The sequence below is a fragment of the Scardinius erythrophthalmus genome (assembly GCF_964197995.2).
Source record: "Scardinius erythrophthalmus genome assembly, chromosome: 5".
Classification (NCBI taxonomy): domain Eukaryota; kingdom Metazoa; phylum Chordata; class Actinopteri; order Cypriniformes; family Leuciscidae; genus Scardinius; species Scardinius erythrophthalmus.
This window is the reverse complement of record NC_138225.1, coordinates 11,464,993-11,487,305: the sequence shown is the minus strand read 5'-3', so window position 1 is coordinate 11,487,305 and position 22,313 is coordinate 11,464,993. Positions and strand designations below refer to the sequence as shown.

At 37.0% G+C, this 22,313-nt stretch overlaps 1 protein-coding gene across 1 annotated transcript in view; it reads left to right on the top strand.

Moving 5' to 3' along the window:
• Positions 1-1,275: 1,275 nt before the first annotated feature.
• zdhhc8b (zDHHC palmitoyltransferase 8b) overlaps positions 1,276-22,313 on the top strand; it is a 67,627-nt gene continuing 46,589 nt past the window's right edge. Inside the window, exon 1 of the mRNA XM_081366371.1 lies at positions 1,276-1,555. Coding sequence (XP_081222497.1) covers positions 1,452-1,555 — 104 coding nt within the window. The 5' untranslated portion in view covers positions 1,276-1,451. The remainder of the gene's footprint in view (positions 1,556-22,313) is intronic.

Sequence of the window (22,313 nt, the reverse complement as noted above, 5' to 3'; positions counted from 1 at the left end):
ACAGTTTTCCCCCCAGTGTGTGTTATCAATTCATAACTTACATTGAGCAGACTGGGTTTCTTTCTCATCCCTAATTCTGCCTCAAATTTTTTTCCTTTCCACTTTAGTTATTTTATGAAAGAGCACTACTATACATACTTCAGACAATGAATACATTTGCTACACAGTTGAACGATGAAGAAGAAAACTTTGAATATTAAAAAAAAGAACTATTTTCGACAGATATAGCAGGCTGCTCGAGCACTTTCTTATCAGTATGGAAGGTACTTCAACAAAAGATATTGACATTGGTTTTCACTTTATAAAACTTAACATATCAAATAACTTTAGAAAAGGTTTTAAAGATACATGCTTAACATAGGCTAAAAATATGTGTTCAGGTGACCTGAGCTACGAGGCTTCCAGACTGTCACATATACAAATTATTTTAGTTACATTCATTCTTTTATTTATTTCATTATTTAACGTGAACGTTGTTATTTGTCCAGTATTTTGGCTGCACAATGATTAAGTAGCTGTAGGCTAAAGTTACAAGAAGAGCAATGGTGATTGTGCACTATTAGCCTATGGTGCTCTTAATATTTTTAGCTATTCACGAAACACTCAGTGTCCATAAGCTGGTATATTCATTACCTTACATTCATTTATTTATTTTCATTATGCAATGTGAACGTTTGTTGAATTTATTGGCTGAACAATGATAATAATGCACAATGGAAGGAAGTGACAACAATCATTGAATAAAAAATAATGAGTAAAGACAAGATAAAGATGTAAAATCATAAAAACAGTAATAGTGAACAATCACATTACTCTGCTTCTGTTACTAACATTTTTGCAGCACCCAAGCTAAAATACACGAAATCAAGACGGGCAACAGACCATTCTTCAAATCTGCCACCAGAGGTCAGACGGGAACCACAAACTCGATCACAAACACATTGAAAGTTCGTTTTTGCAGTGGGCACTGCGCTCTGTATCCAAACTCAATCTCTTAATACTGCCATATGTTTTGATGTTACATTAAGCTGATTTAAAACAACAAGGGCTTCATGTGGATGATATCCCTTTAGAACTGGCGTGTGTCAACTCAAGTGTTTGATTTCTCCATCATTAGCAAAAGCCCAAGTCTCTTTTTACGCTGCTTATCCAAGACGCGTAATAAAGGCCCAACTGATGGAGCGCGCGCGTGTCTGTCGCCTCCTCTATTTGCGTAGCGGAGGCTCCACCTCAAGCATTGCAGTGACCTCAGCAGTGGGCTGAATTGAGCTGGGTGGGATTTTCAGGCTCGTATTCCCGATCGCGTATTCTAAGGATCACGATTTAACGGTGAATGTGACGGAGCGAATACGCGTTTAGCCGGCTCGCGCTGAACGGTGCAGGATTTGTGTTTGTGTTTGCGTGCATCTAACGATAGGGATCAAATAAACGAGGAATGTGGGATTTACAGAATGCCCAACAGCGTTGGAAAAAGATTTAAACCCACCAAATACATCCCGGTGTCCACTGCCGCCACTCTTCTGGTGGGATCCACTACTTTATTCTTCGTTTTCACGTAAGTTTGCGAGGATTTTTTCCTCCCACGGGGTATTTCGTTAAACACTGGTTCACTCTTAATAAGTTTTATGACAGTTAAATGACCACAAGGCCCGTGGTTTGACTGTAGACCTAACTATTTCTCTGATTTCTTAATTTAGAGATTTAGCATTTAGAAGTGTGCATTTTGGGGGGGTCTTAAAATGCTAGATGATCATGATCGGTCATTTCTGTTGAGATTTCACATGTGAAATTAGTTCAGCAAAACAGTATTGTCTTAAAATGTGTATGCCATAACATACTCATTGCTAGACTTAGTTAGAGACTGCTACATATACTGCCTGTTTAGTGGACATTTTTGTTCTTGTTCATTCATTGCAATGATTTCTAAATGTAGTGTAAGGGGGGGTGCTTTCGTCGTGATCGGTTTTGACATCCACATAGTTTCATTGTAACATCACGGAAAGATATGTTCGTAGATATTGCTTAAATGCGTGTGTCTTCAGTGTACAGAGTGCATTGATCTTTGCTTCAAAAGCTTTCTCTTACAACGCAAGGCTAAAGTCATTACAAAAGATCAGCATAAAGTGATCTTTGTAAGTGTATTGATTGCCAGGAAGTTGCTTTAGGTTGAATCATTCATCAATCAGTGAGTGTGATGGAGCAGATTGTGGCAGGCTTTGATTTACTCTAGCAGCTGTTTGAAGAATCAACATTAGACTCAGATTACAGTTATTCTCATTCAGATTACAGTTCAGAGTACATTGATCATCTTGCAGGCATATAATCATTTGCTTTTGGTATATTTTGTAGAATAAGCATCCTGCAGATTAGACTGTCATAATCTTTTTAAATTATGGTTTAGGTCAGTCTAAGCTTTTTTTGAACCATTTTTAATTCCTTTTTGTCTAAGCTAGTTCATTAATTTTGAATAGTACTGCGATGTGACAAGAATGATTTTTTAAAAGTATATAAGGTCAAAAAGCCTCATGCAAAGGCAGACAGTGTATAAGTGTTTAGGGGTGAAGAGCCACCAAGCCTTTGTTGCTACTAGTGTAAAATCACAAATCGAAACTCTCACTCTTTCATTCAGATAGGGAAGATTTAGTAATTTTCCCTAAATTTAGTAATCTTTTTTATTCTCTGCTTTTATAGTTATTTTTTAATTCTAATGCAATTTTATTTTTATTTATTATGCATCTGCTGTGATTATTTTAATTCATTTTTATGTAAAGCACTTTGAATTACTATTGTGTTTGAAATGTGCTTTATAAGTAAATTTGCCTTGCCCTGCTTTGCATAATAATCATAAAGGATTTTGTAAAACATTTTAGAAGGACTGCAGGACATGTCAACATCCCAGAAGTGTTTCATGCCAACTACCCTGCTGAATTTGATTTTGGAGATGACAATGTTGGCACTTGTAGGACTAGAATAATTCCCCTATATGTGATGTCTAAAATAAGTTAAATTTATATTTTACTGCTCAAATTGTCCCACCCTTAAACTTTTATAAAGACTATTGTTGTAAAGTTTTCTTTGATCGAAGCAGAGACCATTGAGACAGTCGGGATCGCGTTCAACTGAAGTTATTCTTTATTGAGAACTCCTCTGTACGCGGCTGTAGAAACTTCCAACATGATCTGATCTAACATATCTTTACATGTTATCTTATAGGCATTTTAGGAGGAGGGACTTTTGGGGGTGGAGACAAATTCAAACAAAGCATGTAAATGAGTATACAGGTTAAGGTAACAAAAGGTGAGATTCTCAGTGAATCATTCGTGTGCTAATCCCATCAGTCTGAGTGAAACTGGGGCTCGAAGAGCCATTAAAGAAAACAGGAATTGCAACTTTGCTGAGATCTTAACCTTAAAAGCTAAAATCAGTATTCTTCACTGTGATGTTATGTAAGGAAGCATATCTGAAATAGATTCTTAAAATTGAACCCTTCACTATAAAGTCGGTACTGGTTTTGGAGCATGAGGCCTGAGCAGATGGATGATCTCGTCCCGTTGCTCTTTGACACTGGATTAATATGCTGTTTTGGAAATAGGGTTAGACCTTTACATGCAAAAATCCATATGCAAATAATAGGAAACAGACTGGTTTTTCAGTTTCCTCTGGTAGCCTTTGAGAAGGTAAAAGGTGTCCACCCTCAGACCTCAAAACCTCAATGTCATCTGTATTTAAAACAGCACTCAAGTGCAGCATTAAAGCTAATGTCAGTACCTAAGGCCACACTTGTTCACTGACTCCTCACTAGAGAACAGTTGATTGACCTTCAAGGCAACACAGGCTGTTTGATGACTTTCTCTTGAATGTGAGAAGTAATGGGGGATCTGGGTGTTGTCAGTCATGTACACACATCTTAACCATGTTGTTCTCAGTTGGTTTTCCCATGTGGCATCACTGCATTTATGCCGTGTGGAGTGAGGAGACTGCCATGAGCAGACCTTGTGATCTTACCACATATCATTTATCCATTTGACGTGTTCTTAAAGTGGCTTGACCACTTTCTAAGACATTTAGTCTTGCTTTATAATAATTTTCTTCTGGTGCATGTTGATTGATCTTTGGGAAAATTTTTAATTTTAATGGCTTAAATATAGCAGTTTCTCCTTCCAACCAATGAAAAGAAAGCATATCAGTGTGAGCTGTCAGATAGTGACCCCCTTTTAATTTGTGTCTAACCTCTTTCCCTTGTTCCCTTATGGGGGACAGATTGGATTAGAAGCAGTCTGTGTGCAGATGTCCTGTGGTCTGTAGTATTTCTAAACATTATGGTGACATAATGGGCTATAGTTTAAATTTAAGGCCTTTAATGAAGCTCATCTCCATTTATATTAATCTTCGTTCCCTGCCGTGCTTTCTCGTTAATGGGCCTGTAATATTTGAATGCTCTTCTGTTAGATTTCATGATAAACACTTTCACTCTGTGTAAGTATGTGCACACACAAATACAATACAAGCAAGCTCTTGTAAATTCAGTGTTATAATGTTTAGAAAATGTAAAATGTGAATGAGAGGAGGACTTTACATACATATACATACATATACATATAACATACATATACATTGCTTTTGTTTAGCAAGAGAACAATATTTGGCTGATGAATTGCACATAATTCTGTCGATAATTAATCTGTCAGGTCGGAGACTCAAACAGAGCAGAACAGCGGCGATTATTAGTGTGCCATTCAGAACCTGCAGAGAGATGGAGTGATAAGCAAAACAGAAAGAGTATGACGAAGGTGGTTTTAGGAGTAGAGATGAAAATATTGTCCACAGTCACAGAGAAGGTTTGGCACCAAATGTATCAGTGTTGTTGTTGTTTTTTTGTCTATTGTTTAAACCCTGACATTCTTCAGAATATGTTTTTCATTAATTCACTCACTCACTCACTCACTCACTCACTCACTCACTCACTCACTCACTCACTCACTCACTCATTCATTCATTCATTCATTCCTCTCACTCACTCACTCACTCACTCACTCACTCACTCACTCACTCACTCACTCACTCACTCACTCACTCACTCACTCACTCATTCCACTCACTCACTCACTCACTCACTCACTCACTCACTCACTCACTCACTCACTCACTCACTCACTCACTCACTCACTCACTCACTCACTCACTCACTCACTCCACTCACTCACTCACTCACTCACTCACTCACTCACTCACTCACTCACTCATTCCACTCCCTCACTCACTCACTCACTCACTCATTCATTCATTCCAATATCTTCTTTTTTTGTTCTGTAAAAAAAAAAAATAATGGCTTGGGTGAGTAAATTGACAAAATTTTCATTTTTCATTGAAAGATTAGACATTGTTGCCTTTTTCCTTCTTGTCTCTCAGAAGGATTGCATTCAAATATAACTAAGGATCCATATTCCCAAATCCCCTAGAACTCTTTCATCATCACATCTTCTCTACTATCTACTGCATTATTCATAGTTATGTATAAGCGATTTTGATTTCAATCTAGGTCATTTTTGCATTCAGTTGAACAGTGCTGTGCTGCTGTCAGCGTGGGTGAATATCCATGAGTCTGTTATTATAACTTATTAAAATCAGGAAGAGACTGGGACTGAGAAAGAATTCGGAAGAATAGCTCTTATAATTTTTCAATAGGACTGTAAGGTTCATTATAAGAAATAGATGGCAGAAATAGTTATTGTTATGTGTTGTGTTTCTCTTCATATGCACAGAAAGATGGAGAAAGTAAAAGCTTAGCCTCAAATCTGTAACTGTTCATAAAAGCTCTGTGAATACAGGCCATAAACTTTAATTATAACCATGAGCAGTTTGTGGATTTGGCTACAGTTTTCTTAGTCTCGTTCATTTATAATGATTTGTATTTCTTTTGCATTCCCTAGAGAAAACTGTGGAAGATAAAAGTTAAGTTCTGAAATGTTTTCATTGCTGTTATCTGTGCATTTTCTGTTTAAAGCATCATATGGTGGAATTATCTGTGTAGCCTAATGAATGCAAAAACTGCATTTAATTAATTAGGCAAATATATTCCACTATTCAGGTGTAAGCTACAACTAATGAAAATGAGAATTAATTGGTCGGACAACTGTTAAATTCTCATGACTATTGAAAATACTCTTGACTATGAAGTTATTTAGCCTTTAGATATCTGTGTCTTAAGTATTTTTTTAATTTTCTTCCTCTGCCAAACAAAAATTAAATCATATCTGTTCCATTCAGAGCCCTGCAAGTCTGTTTAAAACAATAGAGACAACTATGACTCACTCTCACCCTATGTGAGACTCGCATTAGAATGGATGTGCGAATCTAATTCTGGACGTCATAGCTCATGTATTCTTAGCTAGAGGCTACATGACAGTAATGAGATCAAATCTGTTTCCCCTGGTAAGTTGACATTAAGTAAAGCTGGTTCTCATGAAGATTGATCCAATTGATGGTGTTAATTTGGTATAGTTTGATGTTGCTTAAACTAGTCTGTCCACCCTCTGAGAAATACAATTATACCATATTATCAGTTACACCAATGCATGACCATAAATTTCTAACATAACATTTTGACACCTGCAGCTGTTAGCGCTCAGTCGAGAGATGAATGATAGATGAATATATGTGCATGGGCCTTTTTGCTTCCCTATGCACTATCATTCAGAAGGTTGGCAAGACTTTTAAATGTTTCAGACAGAATGCGGTTTTGCTGTTAAAAACGCAACAAAAATGCAATGTCTAGAGACAAGTTTGACAACTTGAGCGCAGGTTTTTTCGAATGCTGTCATGCGCGAGACGTGAGCACAACGTTTAAAGACGTCCGTCTAGCCTAGCGCATGTTTACATTGAGAAAACAATGGAAAATAAGTACTGTGTAATGGAAAAATGCATTCAGTTTGAAGAGCCCCTAAGAAGTCTCTTATTCTCACCAATGCTGCATTTATTTGACCGAAATACAGTAAAAACAGAATTTCTTTTTAGCAATGTAAAAGTATTGTACTGACACGTTTGATCAATTTAATGCATCCTTGTAATAATACATTTAAAACTACCATTAAAATTTTGGGATCATTATTTATACTATAGCTCCATTGAGAAAGAGTCATCTACAGAGTCATAATCAGTGTTGGGGGAAACGCATTACAAGTAACGTGAGTTCAGATTACTTTTTTCAAGTAACTAGAAAATTAACCCATTACTTTTTAAATTAACAACAAAATATCAGTTACTTTTTCAAATAAGTAACGCACGTTACTTTGTTTTCCTGTTTACATTTAATCATTTAGCAGACACTTTTATTCAAATATGCAAATGCCATGGCCAGTCTCAGCTAGACCAGCGCAGCACACTTAGCAAGGATTTTTTAATATAATAGATATAGAATAGTAAGTGTTAGTATTATTGAGTCAAATGTTGGTGAAACAGATGCGTCTTTAGTAAATTCTTGAAGATGGCTACGCTCAGCAGCTCGAGTTGAGTTGGTCATTCCACCAGCTTGGAACAGTCAAGGTAAATGTCTGTGAAAGTGATTTATTGACTGACACCTCTCCTGTCCCCATGTTGAGAGAAATCGGGAGTAAGTGTAGAGGTGTTGTGTTCAACATGATGTTAACTGTAGTTCTAGACTAAATGTGAGCAAGCATTTAGGCTACTAATTTCATTTGCTCAAAAACAGATTCAGTATTTCTCCACATGAATAAAAACAATAAAATGCAAACTCAGAATATAATGCAAACCTCCTAATAATTAAATATGTTAAATAGCAAAAATATACTTATATTTAATCTCACTTATATTTAACCAATGTCTTCCCATTTAACCATACTAAGTTAAATGACTTTAGATAAACATCGCAACACAATTAGTTACTTTTTTTTTTTTTACTTTAACGCAATAATAACGTATTGCTTTTAAAAGTAACTGTCACCAACACTGGTCATAATATATGATGAACAATTGAGTGATGCTTCTTATTTAGTTTAATTGATTTTCTGATGAGGCTGCCAATCACAAACTGTTGATTCTGCATGCATGCCTAAACCATTGGACCTGTTTTATGTTTACAGAAACATTATCTGTATATTGATTATTTGAGAATGAGTCAGACGAATAAATCCCAGGTCATTTAATCTCATTGCAGCCAGACTTCCCCATCACCAAGCCACTGCCAGGTTCAAATAGTGCAGATGGATCAGTATGCCATCCATGTAAGGCATTCTGAGTGGATCTACTGGAGTTTTTTCATTATACAAAACTATTTGTGCGCAGATTGCAGTGATTAACTAATCAGAGTTAGTATTCCAGAGAGCCATGTCATTATTTTATGATGCTTACATTTAACGGAACAAAGCAGTGCTGTAAAGTAATAAAGAATTGCACATTTTGTTAAAACTCCATTGGTTCATATTGGAAATATCTATAGCTTGCAGGCTGAAAAAGACTTAAAAGAGTCAGGCAAAAACGGAAGCTTTTTCTAACAGAAAAACGTAATTTGGTGGTCAGTTAGTAAAACTGTAAATTGTGATGACTTTCGAGTGCGTCTGAGAATGTAACGCCGAAAAGAGATCTGTGTGCACATGGTTCCTCATCCAGCATGACAAATCAGTGCATCCCACTGCTATTGCACAGCTAGCGCTCCTCTAATAGAATCATGTTCTGATGCTTTTGTCAGTGAAAGAGAATTTTCTGACACTGTTTCCCCTGAAAACGGCACAGCAGGGGATTGATATATGCAATGTGACCAGGCAGAAGTGACAACAGATGAAGCCACCGCTGTGGCTAGCCGAAACACAGGCATTATTGATGCACACTGTGAAGGAGATGTGAACTTTTGATTTTTCATTAACCTTAGGTACACAAAACTTAATTTTGAGACAGACACTGAACGTAATGATGATGGAGTGAGTCAGATGTTGATTCAGGAACTGCTCTGATGGTGTCAGTCAGTTCGTTCAGTGGAAGATTTGTCCGACTGACTCAATCCAGAACTAATTTGTGAGTTTTTTTGAATGATTAATTAAAAAGAACTCATTTGTCATTTGTTTGTGAATCAGACTTCACTGGTTCGCACTGTTTTTGTTTTCGCCTTAAAAAAATGTCAGTAGGGAGACATCATCATTATTATTATTATTATTTTTTATTTTATTTTTTTATTTTTTTTATTGCATTGTCGCATTTAATACCGAATCAACTCTTGGGTAAAATATTATTTATTTTGCCAGGATGCTCAGCAGAGGAAAAGTACAGGAAATACTGCTTCCGTTTTCTGAGCAGCTAAGTGTGTCACATAACCTGGATTTTAGTAGGATAAGAAAGATGAAAGTTTGTGCTTTGCCGACGTAAAAGTTGTTTGTCTTTAACATTTGTTTCAGATTCTTAGCTTTTTATGTCAAAAATCACCTGCTTACTTTTAAATGTGGGGTTTAAAATTGTAAAAATATAACTACCATACTTGGGGGATTGTTTTAGGGGTAAACATTCTTAAGAATAAGTTTTTTTTTCTGAACTGCTGTTTCTTCTTATTTTCTAACTTAAGAATAAATTTGAGAATATTTTGTAATAATCCCAAAAACATTTCTTAAGAATGTTCTTAACTTTTTCTGAAGAAAGTTTTACAAGTCCCCCTGTAGTCAATAATTGTATCCCTTAAAACTCATCTTTGATCACCAAAATTACATATTTAAGCGTTTTTACCTTGAAAAAAATTCTTCATGCCTGAAAATATCTTGAATATAACTCTACACCCTTGCCTCATTTAGTAAAGGGGTTCTATGAATATGCAAATTAGTCCTGCCTCCACTCACTCGCACCAGTTCAGAGATGCACTTGTTGATCACACATTGACGTGATTGGTTACAAGGTAGTTTGTGAAACAACAGCAATTTCAAACTGTGTTTTAAAGGCAGTCTTTGGTTCACTGTATGTTTCGGTTCCAGAGATATGGAGATCTTAATGTGACTCCATGAGTAAATTGGTCAATTGTGCACATTTTTAGTGGTCAAATCAAAAAACAAATGTGGGTCACTTTGCATAAAGTTGATTAATTTAAGAGGAATATCTGAACAACAAATAATTTTGAAACTAGAAATGTATCTTGTTTTTTTCTATCAACACAATTGACCTATCGGTAAGCCCCGCCCCCCTTAGTTACTGTTGCGAACTCGGACAAACAAATGGAGTTTCTTATTGTCATTCAGTGAAAGCTGTCAGTGTGAAAAGCTTGTCCCAAGACGTTTTTGAGAAATTTTAGAAACAAAAGGACCACCTCTGGTCGAGGAGCTTTCATGTGGGACTTAAATATGCCATGGAGGGATATATAAAAGATTTAAAAATAAATATGGTGGGTAAAGATTGATTTGGAAGCGAGGGTTTACAGATCAAAATGCAAGCGGGAGAAGCCTCAAGTTACGGTCGTCATGATCGCAGATGACAACATCGAAGATCAACACCGTTCATGTACATTTAAATTAATTTACATTTAACCAATTTAATATGGAGAGGCACTGAATTGTATACCAGTCTGTACATGACGTGCCGTTAGCTATTTAGGTTTGTACGTTAGCATGGACTCACTAACTTTAATTGTAACTTAATGAGAGGATGACAACCAGAAAATGAGTGTTTTCGTCTCATTGAGATTGGGGTTGAATTCTTAGGGAACCACATCATTGGATTAATACACAGTTTAATCCAAAGCAGACATTTTGCTCTGTCTTGTTTGGGTTTAGGAAATGGAATAAAATAAATTCCATTGCCCATCCTCTCAGGATACCTGGAATCAGTGTTACAAGTACCCCAGGCACATCGTTTGACCATTTTTGTAACATAAACACCATCAAACCGATGAGAGCTTCGGATCTTCCAATGTTTCTCTATGCCGCTGAAAACTAAAGATGTCCGAGTTATACTCAACTGCCACTGGCTCTTCTGCGTTCAAGGGGAGGGGCTTACAGATACGTCAATTGCATAGAACATACCTGTCTGAGTGCCAGAATTTTCATTTTTGGGTGAACCATCCCTTTAAGAAAGATTTGAGAACTTTTTAAGAATGCTTCAACTTAGGAACATTTTAACGAAATATCTTAACTCTTAACTTCTTAAGAAGATGTCTATGAATCAGGCCCTAGATCTTTTAAATGACACAGTTATACTGGTATTATATATATTTATATATATATATATAATATTTTAAATTATACTGGTATTATATTGAATAATATTGCATATGTAGTGTGTAATTTTCTGTGTTATTGTGTGGATAAATTGAAGGGAACAACACAACATAGAATATCTCAGACAATTAACTCCCTAGATTATTGCTTCCTCGTAGTAGCTTTCCCTCTCATTAAAAGATGGAGAATCCCTGCTGTACATGCTTCTGAGACTCATAATGAACTTAATTGTCCTGTTGGGCTTTGGTTTGCTTCATCTGTCCCAGTAGATCTGCCTGTTTTTGGCCGGTACTTTCCATTCATTCACCAGCAAAAACTCATTTTAGGTGGTACAGGGATTTAGACGCTTCATTCAATTGAGACCAGGTTATCGCTGTGTTATTATATATACAAAAGGCTCCTGACATGCTAAAAATACAGCGTTTTTGTTTTTGCCACGCCTCTGTTGGCTTTCGTAATCATAGCCTGCTTGAAAATCTTCCCCAAAACACAGAGGCTGCTTGTGCAGACTGGCTGGGGTAACTGGAGCTGTGTGTGTGTGTGTGTGTGTGTGTGTGTGTGTGTGTGTGTGTGTGTGTGTGTGTGTGTGTGTGTGTGTGTGTGTGTGTGTGTGTGTGTGTGTGTGTGTGTGTGTGTGTGTGTGTGTGTGTGTGTGTGTGTGTGTGTGTGTGTGTGTGTGTGTGTGTGTGTGTGTGTGTGTGTGTGTGTGTGTGTGTGTTACCTCTGAGGTGAAAAGGGCAGCAGTGGAGCAGGAGAAATAGAGAGAGGTGGCAGGCAGGGTGGGAGCTGAGTGAGTAGGGCTACTCCTTTTTCTCCATCCCCCTTTCCAACTATTCATCTGCCCACTGGCTGGAAAAGCCTCTGACTCTTTTACGAACATGTGGAACACATTTAACCACCTCAGCTGCGCCCACCCGAGCTGTCTCCACCCTCCTTTCTTTTACTCTTTTCCACCCATTCTGCACGCTCTGCCATTTACGCCTACTATTTCACTGCTTTTGCAGTATTGCATTCTTGTTTGATTATAAGACAAGTATGTCATAGTTTTTCAAAAAAGAATAAAATAAACGAATAAATCTGAAAAATGAGTTATGAGCTCTTAGGTTTTCAAACCTTAAATCAGGTTTCAAAACTTAACTTTTAATTTAAATACTGGTGCATTCGTTCGGATTAAGTCTTTTCAGTCAAATCCTACTATTATAAACCTATAAAATGGATCCACATGGAGACTGTCTCATCAGAGAGAAGGTGCCATCACTCATCTCAGAGGTGCCACTGGTCTCCAGTGCTTTGATTTAAAGGCCAGCATGGCCCCTTCGGGTTTGTTATTTTATATATGTACAATATTTCATATCAATGGAGGGCCACTATGGAATTTTTCATAGACTGAAGCCGTTATCTAGAGACCAAGGAGCAATGCAGCTTGTGCTGTATGGAGCAGAGCAGACGCTTTCCAAATGAAATCAAAATATAGCATAAAACTTACTGACCCCAAGCTTTTGAACGTTTTAAAAGTTAGTGTGTGTGTCAGCAAAACTGTAAAATAACACAAACTGAAGTATGTACTGTAGAGGCCAAAAAGAGACGTGAATGCATTTAGTTAACAGATGCCTTCATAATGAATTGGTGTTGATTGTGCAATGCTGAGAAATTAGTTCAGTTCTTGGTTTGGTGCATAGATTATAATAATGCAGAATGAATTTAATTGAATTTGACTTTCATCAATGGTGTGAGAACTGTGTCTTATATATTTCTGATCGGCTCATCTATATTCAGCGTACACAGTTATGTCATTTTCAATCAAGCCAGTTTGAAGCAAAGGAATAAAGGAAACTCAAAAGACTCCGAAATGAGAAGTGACCCTAGAGCCCTGGAGTAGAGCGCTCTGCCGTCGTCTGTCAGCCCAGTGCTCCGACAGAATGAAATCACCAATGCAAATCCATTCAATTTGACTGTAAAATTCTGGAAGGCACCCACAATTATAGCTTTATCCTGACCAACAGAGAGCTGAATGCTTTGTGAGTCAGAGTTTGGTCTTTTCTTTCACAACAAGATTTTACAATGCTCTACCACAGTCTTTGTAAGAATTTGATTAAATTTCAGACAAGACAGAAGATGAGGCATGTGAGGCATAATAGTTTTAATTTTAAAAGTTATTTTTTTCACTTGATAACCGAAATGAATTGTGCTTTTAACTCTTTCCCATCCATTGACGGAAATTTTCGTAATTTATGAGACAATTCTTCCGACGAAATTGGTGAAAATTTCCGTCTTTGCGTGTTTTTGCTGTTATACAGTAGGGGGCGCTATGAGGCATCTTCTGAAAGAGTTCTGAATCTCCAGATCGAAACACAAGTGAAAAAAGAAGCAGAAACAAGCGATAGCATATGTAAGCAGATGCATATGTAAAATAACGCGATCTTCACTTATGCTTAATGTTATCAAATGAAATGTCGACACAGGACAAGGTATAGGACACAGTTAAAGGGTTGTTGATGGACTCAATCTATTCCATCTATGTTTTGATCATCGTTCTGAATCTGGATGTGGACGTTGACAAAAACTTGATTTTCTCAGCTTTTTGCTCAAAATGTTTTTTTTTTATTTATGAAACTTACCCACATTCAAGGCCCCGTCCACACTACTGCGTTTTAGTTTAGAAACGGAGAATTAAAACGAATACGATCTCCGTCCACACCAGCGTTTTAGCTGCGTATTAGAATTGATCTCCGTCCACATTAAAACGACTGAAAATGCGGATCACGTGACTATTCACCAACACTGGGCGTGCGCGTGCCGGTGTAAACCTAGAGACTTTCAGACATAGACAGTAAAAAAATGCTTTCAAACATCAAAATGTCATTTATTAATATGTATTTGTGTCAAAATGACATATTAAAATCTTTTCCTATTCTATTTTGCCTGGAAACGCTTCCAACACATGTCGCATGAAAAATAGGCGTCGGTTCTCTAGCATGCACGGGTTTACCGCGCGAGCCGCACCTGAGACGCGGCAGTTTCTTATTGTAAGAAACTGTTCCAGCGGGCGAAGTTTACTGAATATTACCTGTGTACTCCATGACTGATGACACCCAATCATAGAGCCGAGCGTGAGCCTCTGCGTCATCGTTTCTATAGTCTTCCGTTTTGACCCATCCACACTAAAACGCCCTCCAGAGATTCAAAACGAAAAACGGGTCGGCAGCGTTTCTAAACTTCTCCGTTTTGGGTCTCCGTTTTTGCCGTTTTAGTGTGGACGGGAGGTGCAAACGTAGCAAAAGGTCTCCGTTTTTAAACGAAAACGCAGTAGTGTGGACGGGGCCCAAGTGTCAAAAAAAATGCATTAAGATAGAACAGGTTTTTTGTTTAAAAGCAGAGGATCTGTTCTTTCTTTTAGTATATTGCATGTTCAGATATTCATATACTAAATATTCTGGGGGCCATGAAAATTGAGAAAATGCTCAAAAATGCTGGCGCTATAGCTGGCAACTTTTTTTTTTTTTTTTTTTTTTAACGCTGGCGGGGAAAGAGTTAATAAATGTTTAAAATATATTTAAGGTAGCCACCTTTTTTAGTTTTAAGTGCCCAAATGCAACGTTGGTCTTGAGGTTCATTGTATCCTAGATTCAGATTTTTCGGCACCGTCACATACACTCTTAAAAAGAAAAGTTCAAAAAGAGTGTTTTTTCAGCAGTGCCATAGAATAACCATTTTTGGATCGCAAAGGAACTTTTCAGTGAACATTTCATAAAAGAACCATTATTTCAGTGTGAAGAACGTTTTAATAATCAGAAGAACATTTTTCCACTATAAAGAACCTTTTTATATAATGGAAAGATTCCATGGATGTTAAAGGTTCTTCATGGAACCATATGCCAATAAGGAACCTTTATTTTTAAGTGTTTACATCCTGACATAAACATATTATGTTTAGTTTTTGATGGAAATTCCAGATACTTGAAAGAGGCGTACATTTACCTTCCAGGAAAGGTCTAGGCCTAGGCCCTAGGGCAACATCTTATCTGCTCCAGAGCAGCTTTGGTATAAAAGACTATTGTTTTCAAGAGCTTGTCTCTGCTTTTACAGTAAGCCTTGATGGGGTTTATAGGTGGAAAGGACCAGATAGAAGGAGGATCTTGTCTTATCTGTGCTGGCTTGTTTGTTTTCCTCTCCTCCGGGACGTAATTGTCAGAGAGTATGGCTGGAAGACCTTTTTTTCCCCTTTCAGATCTTCACCGTTTCCCTTTTGTTTCTTGCCATCTCCTGCTGTTTTAAACAGCCTGTTGGGACATGTCTTTTACTCAGTTTCATTCTCAAGATCACGCATGTTCATTTATGTTCCAGTATTGTGGCCAAAATAAGCTGAAGAAGATATCGTTGTGGCTGATATCCATGATCTTTGATGGGCAACACAGTGGGAAATCAAGCTGTTTTCCTGATCAATTCAGGATAAAAGAATGAAGCACATTTGACGTTTAAGACGCCTTCAGTCTGTATTGTATCGTAGTTCTTTTTTATGGTCTAAAAATGATTTTAATCACATTAAAAGAAAATCCATATGTATTTTGCACACTGTAAGTGATACTATAATGGTTTTGTACACATGCCTTTCAGGGTTGATCGATTTTATTGATCTTCCATCTGCGTGTTTGTTGTTTGTGTTTATATGACTGTGTTTATATCGGGTAAAGTTAGAGTGTGATGGTGTGTGTGTGTTATTAAATAAATCATTGATCATTGATCATATGACAGGCAATTGTGAGTTATAAAGTCAGAAATCGTGAGATATAATCTCGCAATTCTTAATAAAAAAAAAAAAGTATTTTTTCCCCCTCAGAATTTGACTTTATAACAATATACTATTCTGAGAAAAGAAGTCAGAAACGAGATGTAAAAAGTCAGAATTCTGAGATAAAACGTCACAATTATCTTTTAAATAGTTATATCCCGTGGTGGGAACAAGCTTCCATATTAAACTGATCAAAAGCGACAGTAAAGTAAAATTATACTTCAAATAAATGCTGTTATTTTGAACTTTCTATTGACCAAAGAATCCTAAAAATATTAACTTGGTTTCCACAAAAAATATTAAGCAGCACAATTAGCAAATTAGATTTCTGAAGGCTCATGTGACACTGAAGACTGTAGTAAAGGCTGCTGAAAATGCAGCTTTGTCATCACAGCAATAAATGACATTTTAAAGTATATAAAAATGGAAAAGATTTATTTTAAATTGTAACACTGTGTCCTAACCAGATAAGATTCCAGCGACAAATAATTTGTCTGTCCACACTAGACACGACTGTTTTACATGTATTTTTGACCAACTAAATGCAACCTTAGTGAGCATAAGAGACTTCTTTCAAAAATCAGGTATTTGTGTGTGTAGGTGGGGGTCAAAGGTCTGATCTGGATAGTGTGGACAGCTGACCCCACTCGACTGTGTGTATCTAGTTGAGTGTTAGAAAGTCATAAAACAACAGCTAAAGAAATAGAGTCAACAGTCTTGTCCTGTTGTTTTGCAGTTGTGCTCAGAATCAGCAAAGCGTTTAGACTTAGAGTGTTGCTGACAGAGCACTAAAATATATTCACTATTCAAATATATTGAAGTGTCCTGCTGTCACTTTTCCTCTCTGACGTGAACCAAGCCGTGTTTCATGGTGGGGCCAATCATCAATCACGAGATGGGCTTGTGTTATGGGATATTGAGTTAATTCAGATAAAGCCTACATGATGGAACCCATGGACAAACCCATTTAGGGCCAATACTGAGGCTTATTCAGATAGGGCCGAAATGAACCCAAACCTATGTAGGGCCCGTTACTCAAGTCCATATCGTGCCTTCATTGGCCCTACTATGAGATAATGACTGGGAATGAGGATTCATGTACCAACACTAATCGAGATGGTATTGATGTAATCAAAGCAATGCCTTGAAAATGTTTTGGAAGAGTGACAAAAGATTTGATGATAAGTTGAGGTGAGTTTCAGTTATCCGCTACCACACAGTTTCTTAAACACGATTACAGTCCATTTATGGTCCGTAGTTAGAAAAAGCCCTTTGCAGTGTTGTTGCTCAAATGCTGGTGTCATAATGAGGTTTAGTGGGAGGGCAGCCTCAGGATAAAAAGTGGAAGCCAATCATTTTGTGTTCTTCTGAGTGGAAAAGATGGAGTATTTTCTTTGCTTGTGTGTATGCACACACTGCCAGTGTTTAAATCATCATTATGAATGAGGTTATGGATATGGATGGAGTGTAAAGCTCTTGCTAATTAAACTCAGATATGGGAGAGGGAGACAGAGACTTGGGAAATTTTCCTCATCGCACGAGAGCTGAGCTTGAATCAAACAAACAGAACGTCAAAAACACAACCCTGTTTAAATCTTCTGAAAGTAATGAATGGCTTTTATTCTTTCAAAACGATTTATGATGCAATAGTTGGTGTCATTTTTGCATAAAATCATTTCTGCATAAATTTTAAATTACCTCACGGTCCTATTGTGAGTCTGTTTAACAGACCTGACCCTTGACCTTGAGATTTAGGCATGTCGTCGCTTTTTTTTATATACTTGTTGCTTCTATTCTTACATTGTCTTTTAGATTACTGATTAACTTTAAGCTTTTTATGTAGTTTCTTTATATTTGTATAATTTTTCTTTTAAGCTTTTGTGAAAAATGAAGCCTTGCCCTTGAACGAAACAACATGTAACTAGTTTTATCTGCATATATCAGTAGTTGCTCTTGCTCTGCACCTCTTTGCTCACAAGTATGTGTGACAGCAAAATGGTTGGATGAAACCCTGTGCTTTTCAGACAGCTGTAGTTTTGAGACTGTCAAGTTGTGTATGCAGGTGTATGAGACATTCTTCTGATCCATGAAGAACACATCCACTCATGAATGTCAAGCCTGCCAGGGCAGTGAGAGAGAACTTACAGCCTCTTTACTGCTACCCAGCATTGCGTCAAAAAAAAAAAAAAATCCTGTAAAGCTCTGGAGATTTTTTTATATTTTTTTGTCATTACTTATGCCAACATTAATTAGGAAGTGTGAGATGTACAGATATACTTAGTGGAGAAATAAAAGGCTAGTGTGAGAAAGTTTTGGCCATTCGGAACTGTCACCTGTGTTTTATACCTTGCAAATGTACAAAATATTAAATGTTGTTGAGAATTCTGCCAATTTAAACTTGTTTGTAATGGTTTACGTTGTTAAATTGTTTGATCGTTTTCCAAAAGATTGTTTCAGAAAGGGTGCAGAATAGTTTTAATGGCGTTACAATGAGGCTGTATGAATAATACTTATGTTATTTTATACATAATATTTTATTTGATTATTTATTTAGACACCCACTACTTCTTAAAATAAGTATTTTATGCTCACCAAGGCTACATTTATTTGATAAATACAGTTAAAACTGGAATTATGTAATGCAAAATTATTAAAAAAATGTTTATATATATATATATATATATATATATATATATATATATATATATATATATATATATATATATATATATATATATATATATATATATATATATATATATATACAGTGAGGAAAATAAGTATTTGAACACCCTGCTATTTTGCAAGTTCTCCCACTTGGAAATCATGGAGGGGTCTGAAATTGTCATGGTAGGTGCATGTCCACTGTGAGAGACATAATCTAAAAAAAAAAAAAAACAGAAATCACAATGTATCAATATATGATTTTTTAACTATTTATTTGTATGATACAGCTGCAAATAAGTATTTGAACACCTGTCTATCAGCTAGAATTCTGACCCTCAAAGACCTGTTAGTCTGCCTTTAAAATGTCCACCTCCACTCCATTTATTATCCTAAATTAGATGCACCTGTTTGAGGTCGGTAGCTGCATAAAGACACCTGTCCACCCCATACAATCAGTAAGAATCCAACTACTAACATGGCCAAGACCAAAGAGCTGTCCAAAGACACTAGAGACAAAATTGTACACCTCCACAAGGCTGGAAAGGGCTACGGGGAAGTTGCCAAGCAGCTTGGTGAAAAAAGGTCCACTGTTGGAGCAATCATTAGAAAATGGAAGAAGCTAAACATGACTTTCAATCTCCCTCGGACTGGGGCTCCATGCAAGATCTCACCTCGTGGGGTCTCAATGATCCTAAGAAAGGTGAGAAATCAGCCCAGAACTACACGGGAGGAGCTGGTCAATGACCTGAAAAGAGCTGGGACCACCGTTTCCAAGGTTACTGTTGGTAATACACTAAGACGTCATGGTTTGAAATCATGCATGGCACGGAAGGTTCCCCTGCTTAAACCAGCACATGTCAAGGCCCGTCTTAAGTCTGCCAGTGACCATTTGGATGATCCAGAGGAGTCATGGGAGAAAGTCATGTGGTCAGATGAGACCAAAATAGAAATTTTTGGTCATAATTCCACTAAACGTGTTTGGAGGAAGAAGAATAATGAGTACCATCCCAAGAACACCATCCCTACTGTGAAGCATGGGGGTGGTAGCATCATGCTTTGGGGGTGTTTTTCTGCACATGGGACAGGGCGACTGCACTGTATTAAGGAGAGGATGACCGGGGCTATGTATTGCGAGATTTTGGGGAACAACCTCCTTCCCTCAGTTAGAGCATTGAAGATGGGTCGAGGCTGGGTCTTCCAACATGATAATGACCCGAAGCACACAGCCAGGATAACCAAGGAGTGGCTCTGTAAGAAGCATATCAAGGTTCTGGCGTGGCCTAGCCAGTCTCCAGACCTAAACCCAATAGAGAATCTTTGGAGGGAGCTCAAACTCCGTGTTTCTCAGCGACAGCCCAGAAACCTGACTGATCTAGAGAAGATCTGTGTGGAGGAGTGGGCCAAAATCCCTCCTGCAGTGTGTGCAAACCTGGTGAAAAACTACAGGAAACGTTTGACCTCTGTAATTGCAAACAAAGGCTACTGTACCAAATATTAACATTGATTTTCTCAGGTGTTCAAATACTTATTTGCAGCTGTATCATACAAATAAATAGTTAAAAAATCATACATTGTGATTTCTGGATTTTTTTTTAGATTACGTCTCTCACAGTGGACATGCACCTACGATGACAATTTCAGACCCCTCCATGATTTCTAAGCGGGAGAACTTGCAAAATAGCAGGGTGTTCAAATACTTATTTTCCTCACTGTATATATATATATTATTATTTTCAGTGTTGAAAACAGTGCTGCTGTATAATGTTGAGGAAAATGTGATCCATTTTTTTCATGATTCTTTGATGAATAGAAAGTTCATAGCATTTATTTGAAAAAAAAAATCTTTTGTAACATTATCAAAGTCTTTACTATCACTTTTGAATAATTGAATGCCTCTTTGCTGAAGTATTATTTTCTTTAAAGAAAAAAGAAAGAATACTGACCCTAAATTTTAACCGTTAGTGTATAAATGCTAAAAATATTTTTGTATATATTTCCCAAAAGTTTCTGACTACAGTGAAGTATTTAAAAGTATATGGTCTCTGAATCTGAGGTTATAGTTTGTTCCCAATAGTCTCTTAAAGGGGTTGTTGATTATGATTTCACTTTTTCTAACTTTAGTTAGTGTGTAATGTTAATGTTTGCAGATAATATCTGCAAAGTTACAATGCTCAAAGTTCAAAGCAAAGGGAGATATTTGCTTTAAAAGAAATTGCTTTTTAAGGACTACAACAAATGGCTGGTAGGGACTACACGACATTCCTCCCGGCCGGCTTAGTGACATCACAAATTTACATAAACCCCGCCCCCTGAACACGATTTATAGATTATCAAGACAGAATATGCTAATCAGTGACTAGAAGATAACTACACATCAGTTACATAAATTCATCAACTAACCATTCAGAAATGTCCTGTTGCATTCTACATGTCACTTCTTCTTGAGTCTCTCCATCATTGTCTGAATCCGGTTTGAACATAAAAGGCTAAAAGTTTTAGAAATTTTCAGTGCATGTCTGTGTGAGGTAAAATTACACAAGCTGTTGAAGCTCCGCCCTCTGTGCATCGAGCAGCAGCTCATTTGCGTTTAAAGGGACAGACACAAAACGGTGCGTTTTTGCTCACCCTTACAAAATGACAACTTTAACATGCTATATAAAAATATCTGTTGGGTATTTTGAGCTAAAACTTCACATACACACTCTGGGGACATCAAAGACATATTTTACATCTTGTGAAAAGGGCATTATACCAGCCTTTTAAGGTATAGGACTGTGCAACTCTACTCTAATATAATACATTTACGCCACTATAGTCTCTATGTTATTTACTATACTATAGCCACAGACAATAGAATATATGACATTATTATTTTGTGGTCTATTTACAACATAGTTTCTGGTTTTACATCCCACCTCTGACATTCTTTTTCTTGCAGTGAGGTAGAAATCCTGTTCTCAGATGTTCTTGCAGGGTACTGAATAACACGGCTAATGATTCTTTCCACTTACTGCCTACAGTACAGTGAGTGTCCTTGTTTTAACTCAAGAGCTGCTTTGTCTTTTTCTCTGAAAACCTGATTAAACATCACTGCAGCCTCCCACGATGCCGTGCAAGAGTTTAACCCAAGGACTAACTGAGGCGTTGGACGTAAGTGTTCTCTTGGATGCATGACAAGGACAGTCATACCCTTAGAGGCCATTAAGGAGTTTCGTTTAGGAACAGCACGGTAACTGTGTGGTGTCTGGTTGAGTGCACACTATTTTTAAGCCTCTCAGAACAGGAGCAAGGCACCGTTTCATTTTAAAATATAGCAGCTAGGCCCGCAGGCAACGGTCAGCCATGGGACACGTTAACTGCCTTCACTTAGTCTGCAAGGTCTTTTCTTTATCAACTAGTGTGTGTATATAATAAAATATAACTCTTACTTTTAATTCTAAAGCTTAGTTCTATCTTTTTCTCATTGTCTCTTTCTATCCAGGGTCCCTGTGGGTCCTTAATAAGTCTTTTAAAAATGATCAAATTGAAGGCCATGAAAAGTCTTAAATATCTTACACGGTAATTATTATTTCAAGATGTCTTAAATTTGTGAATGAATAACAGGAATCACGATATGGCTTAATATATTGATTCAACTTCAAAAGGTGATGATT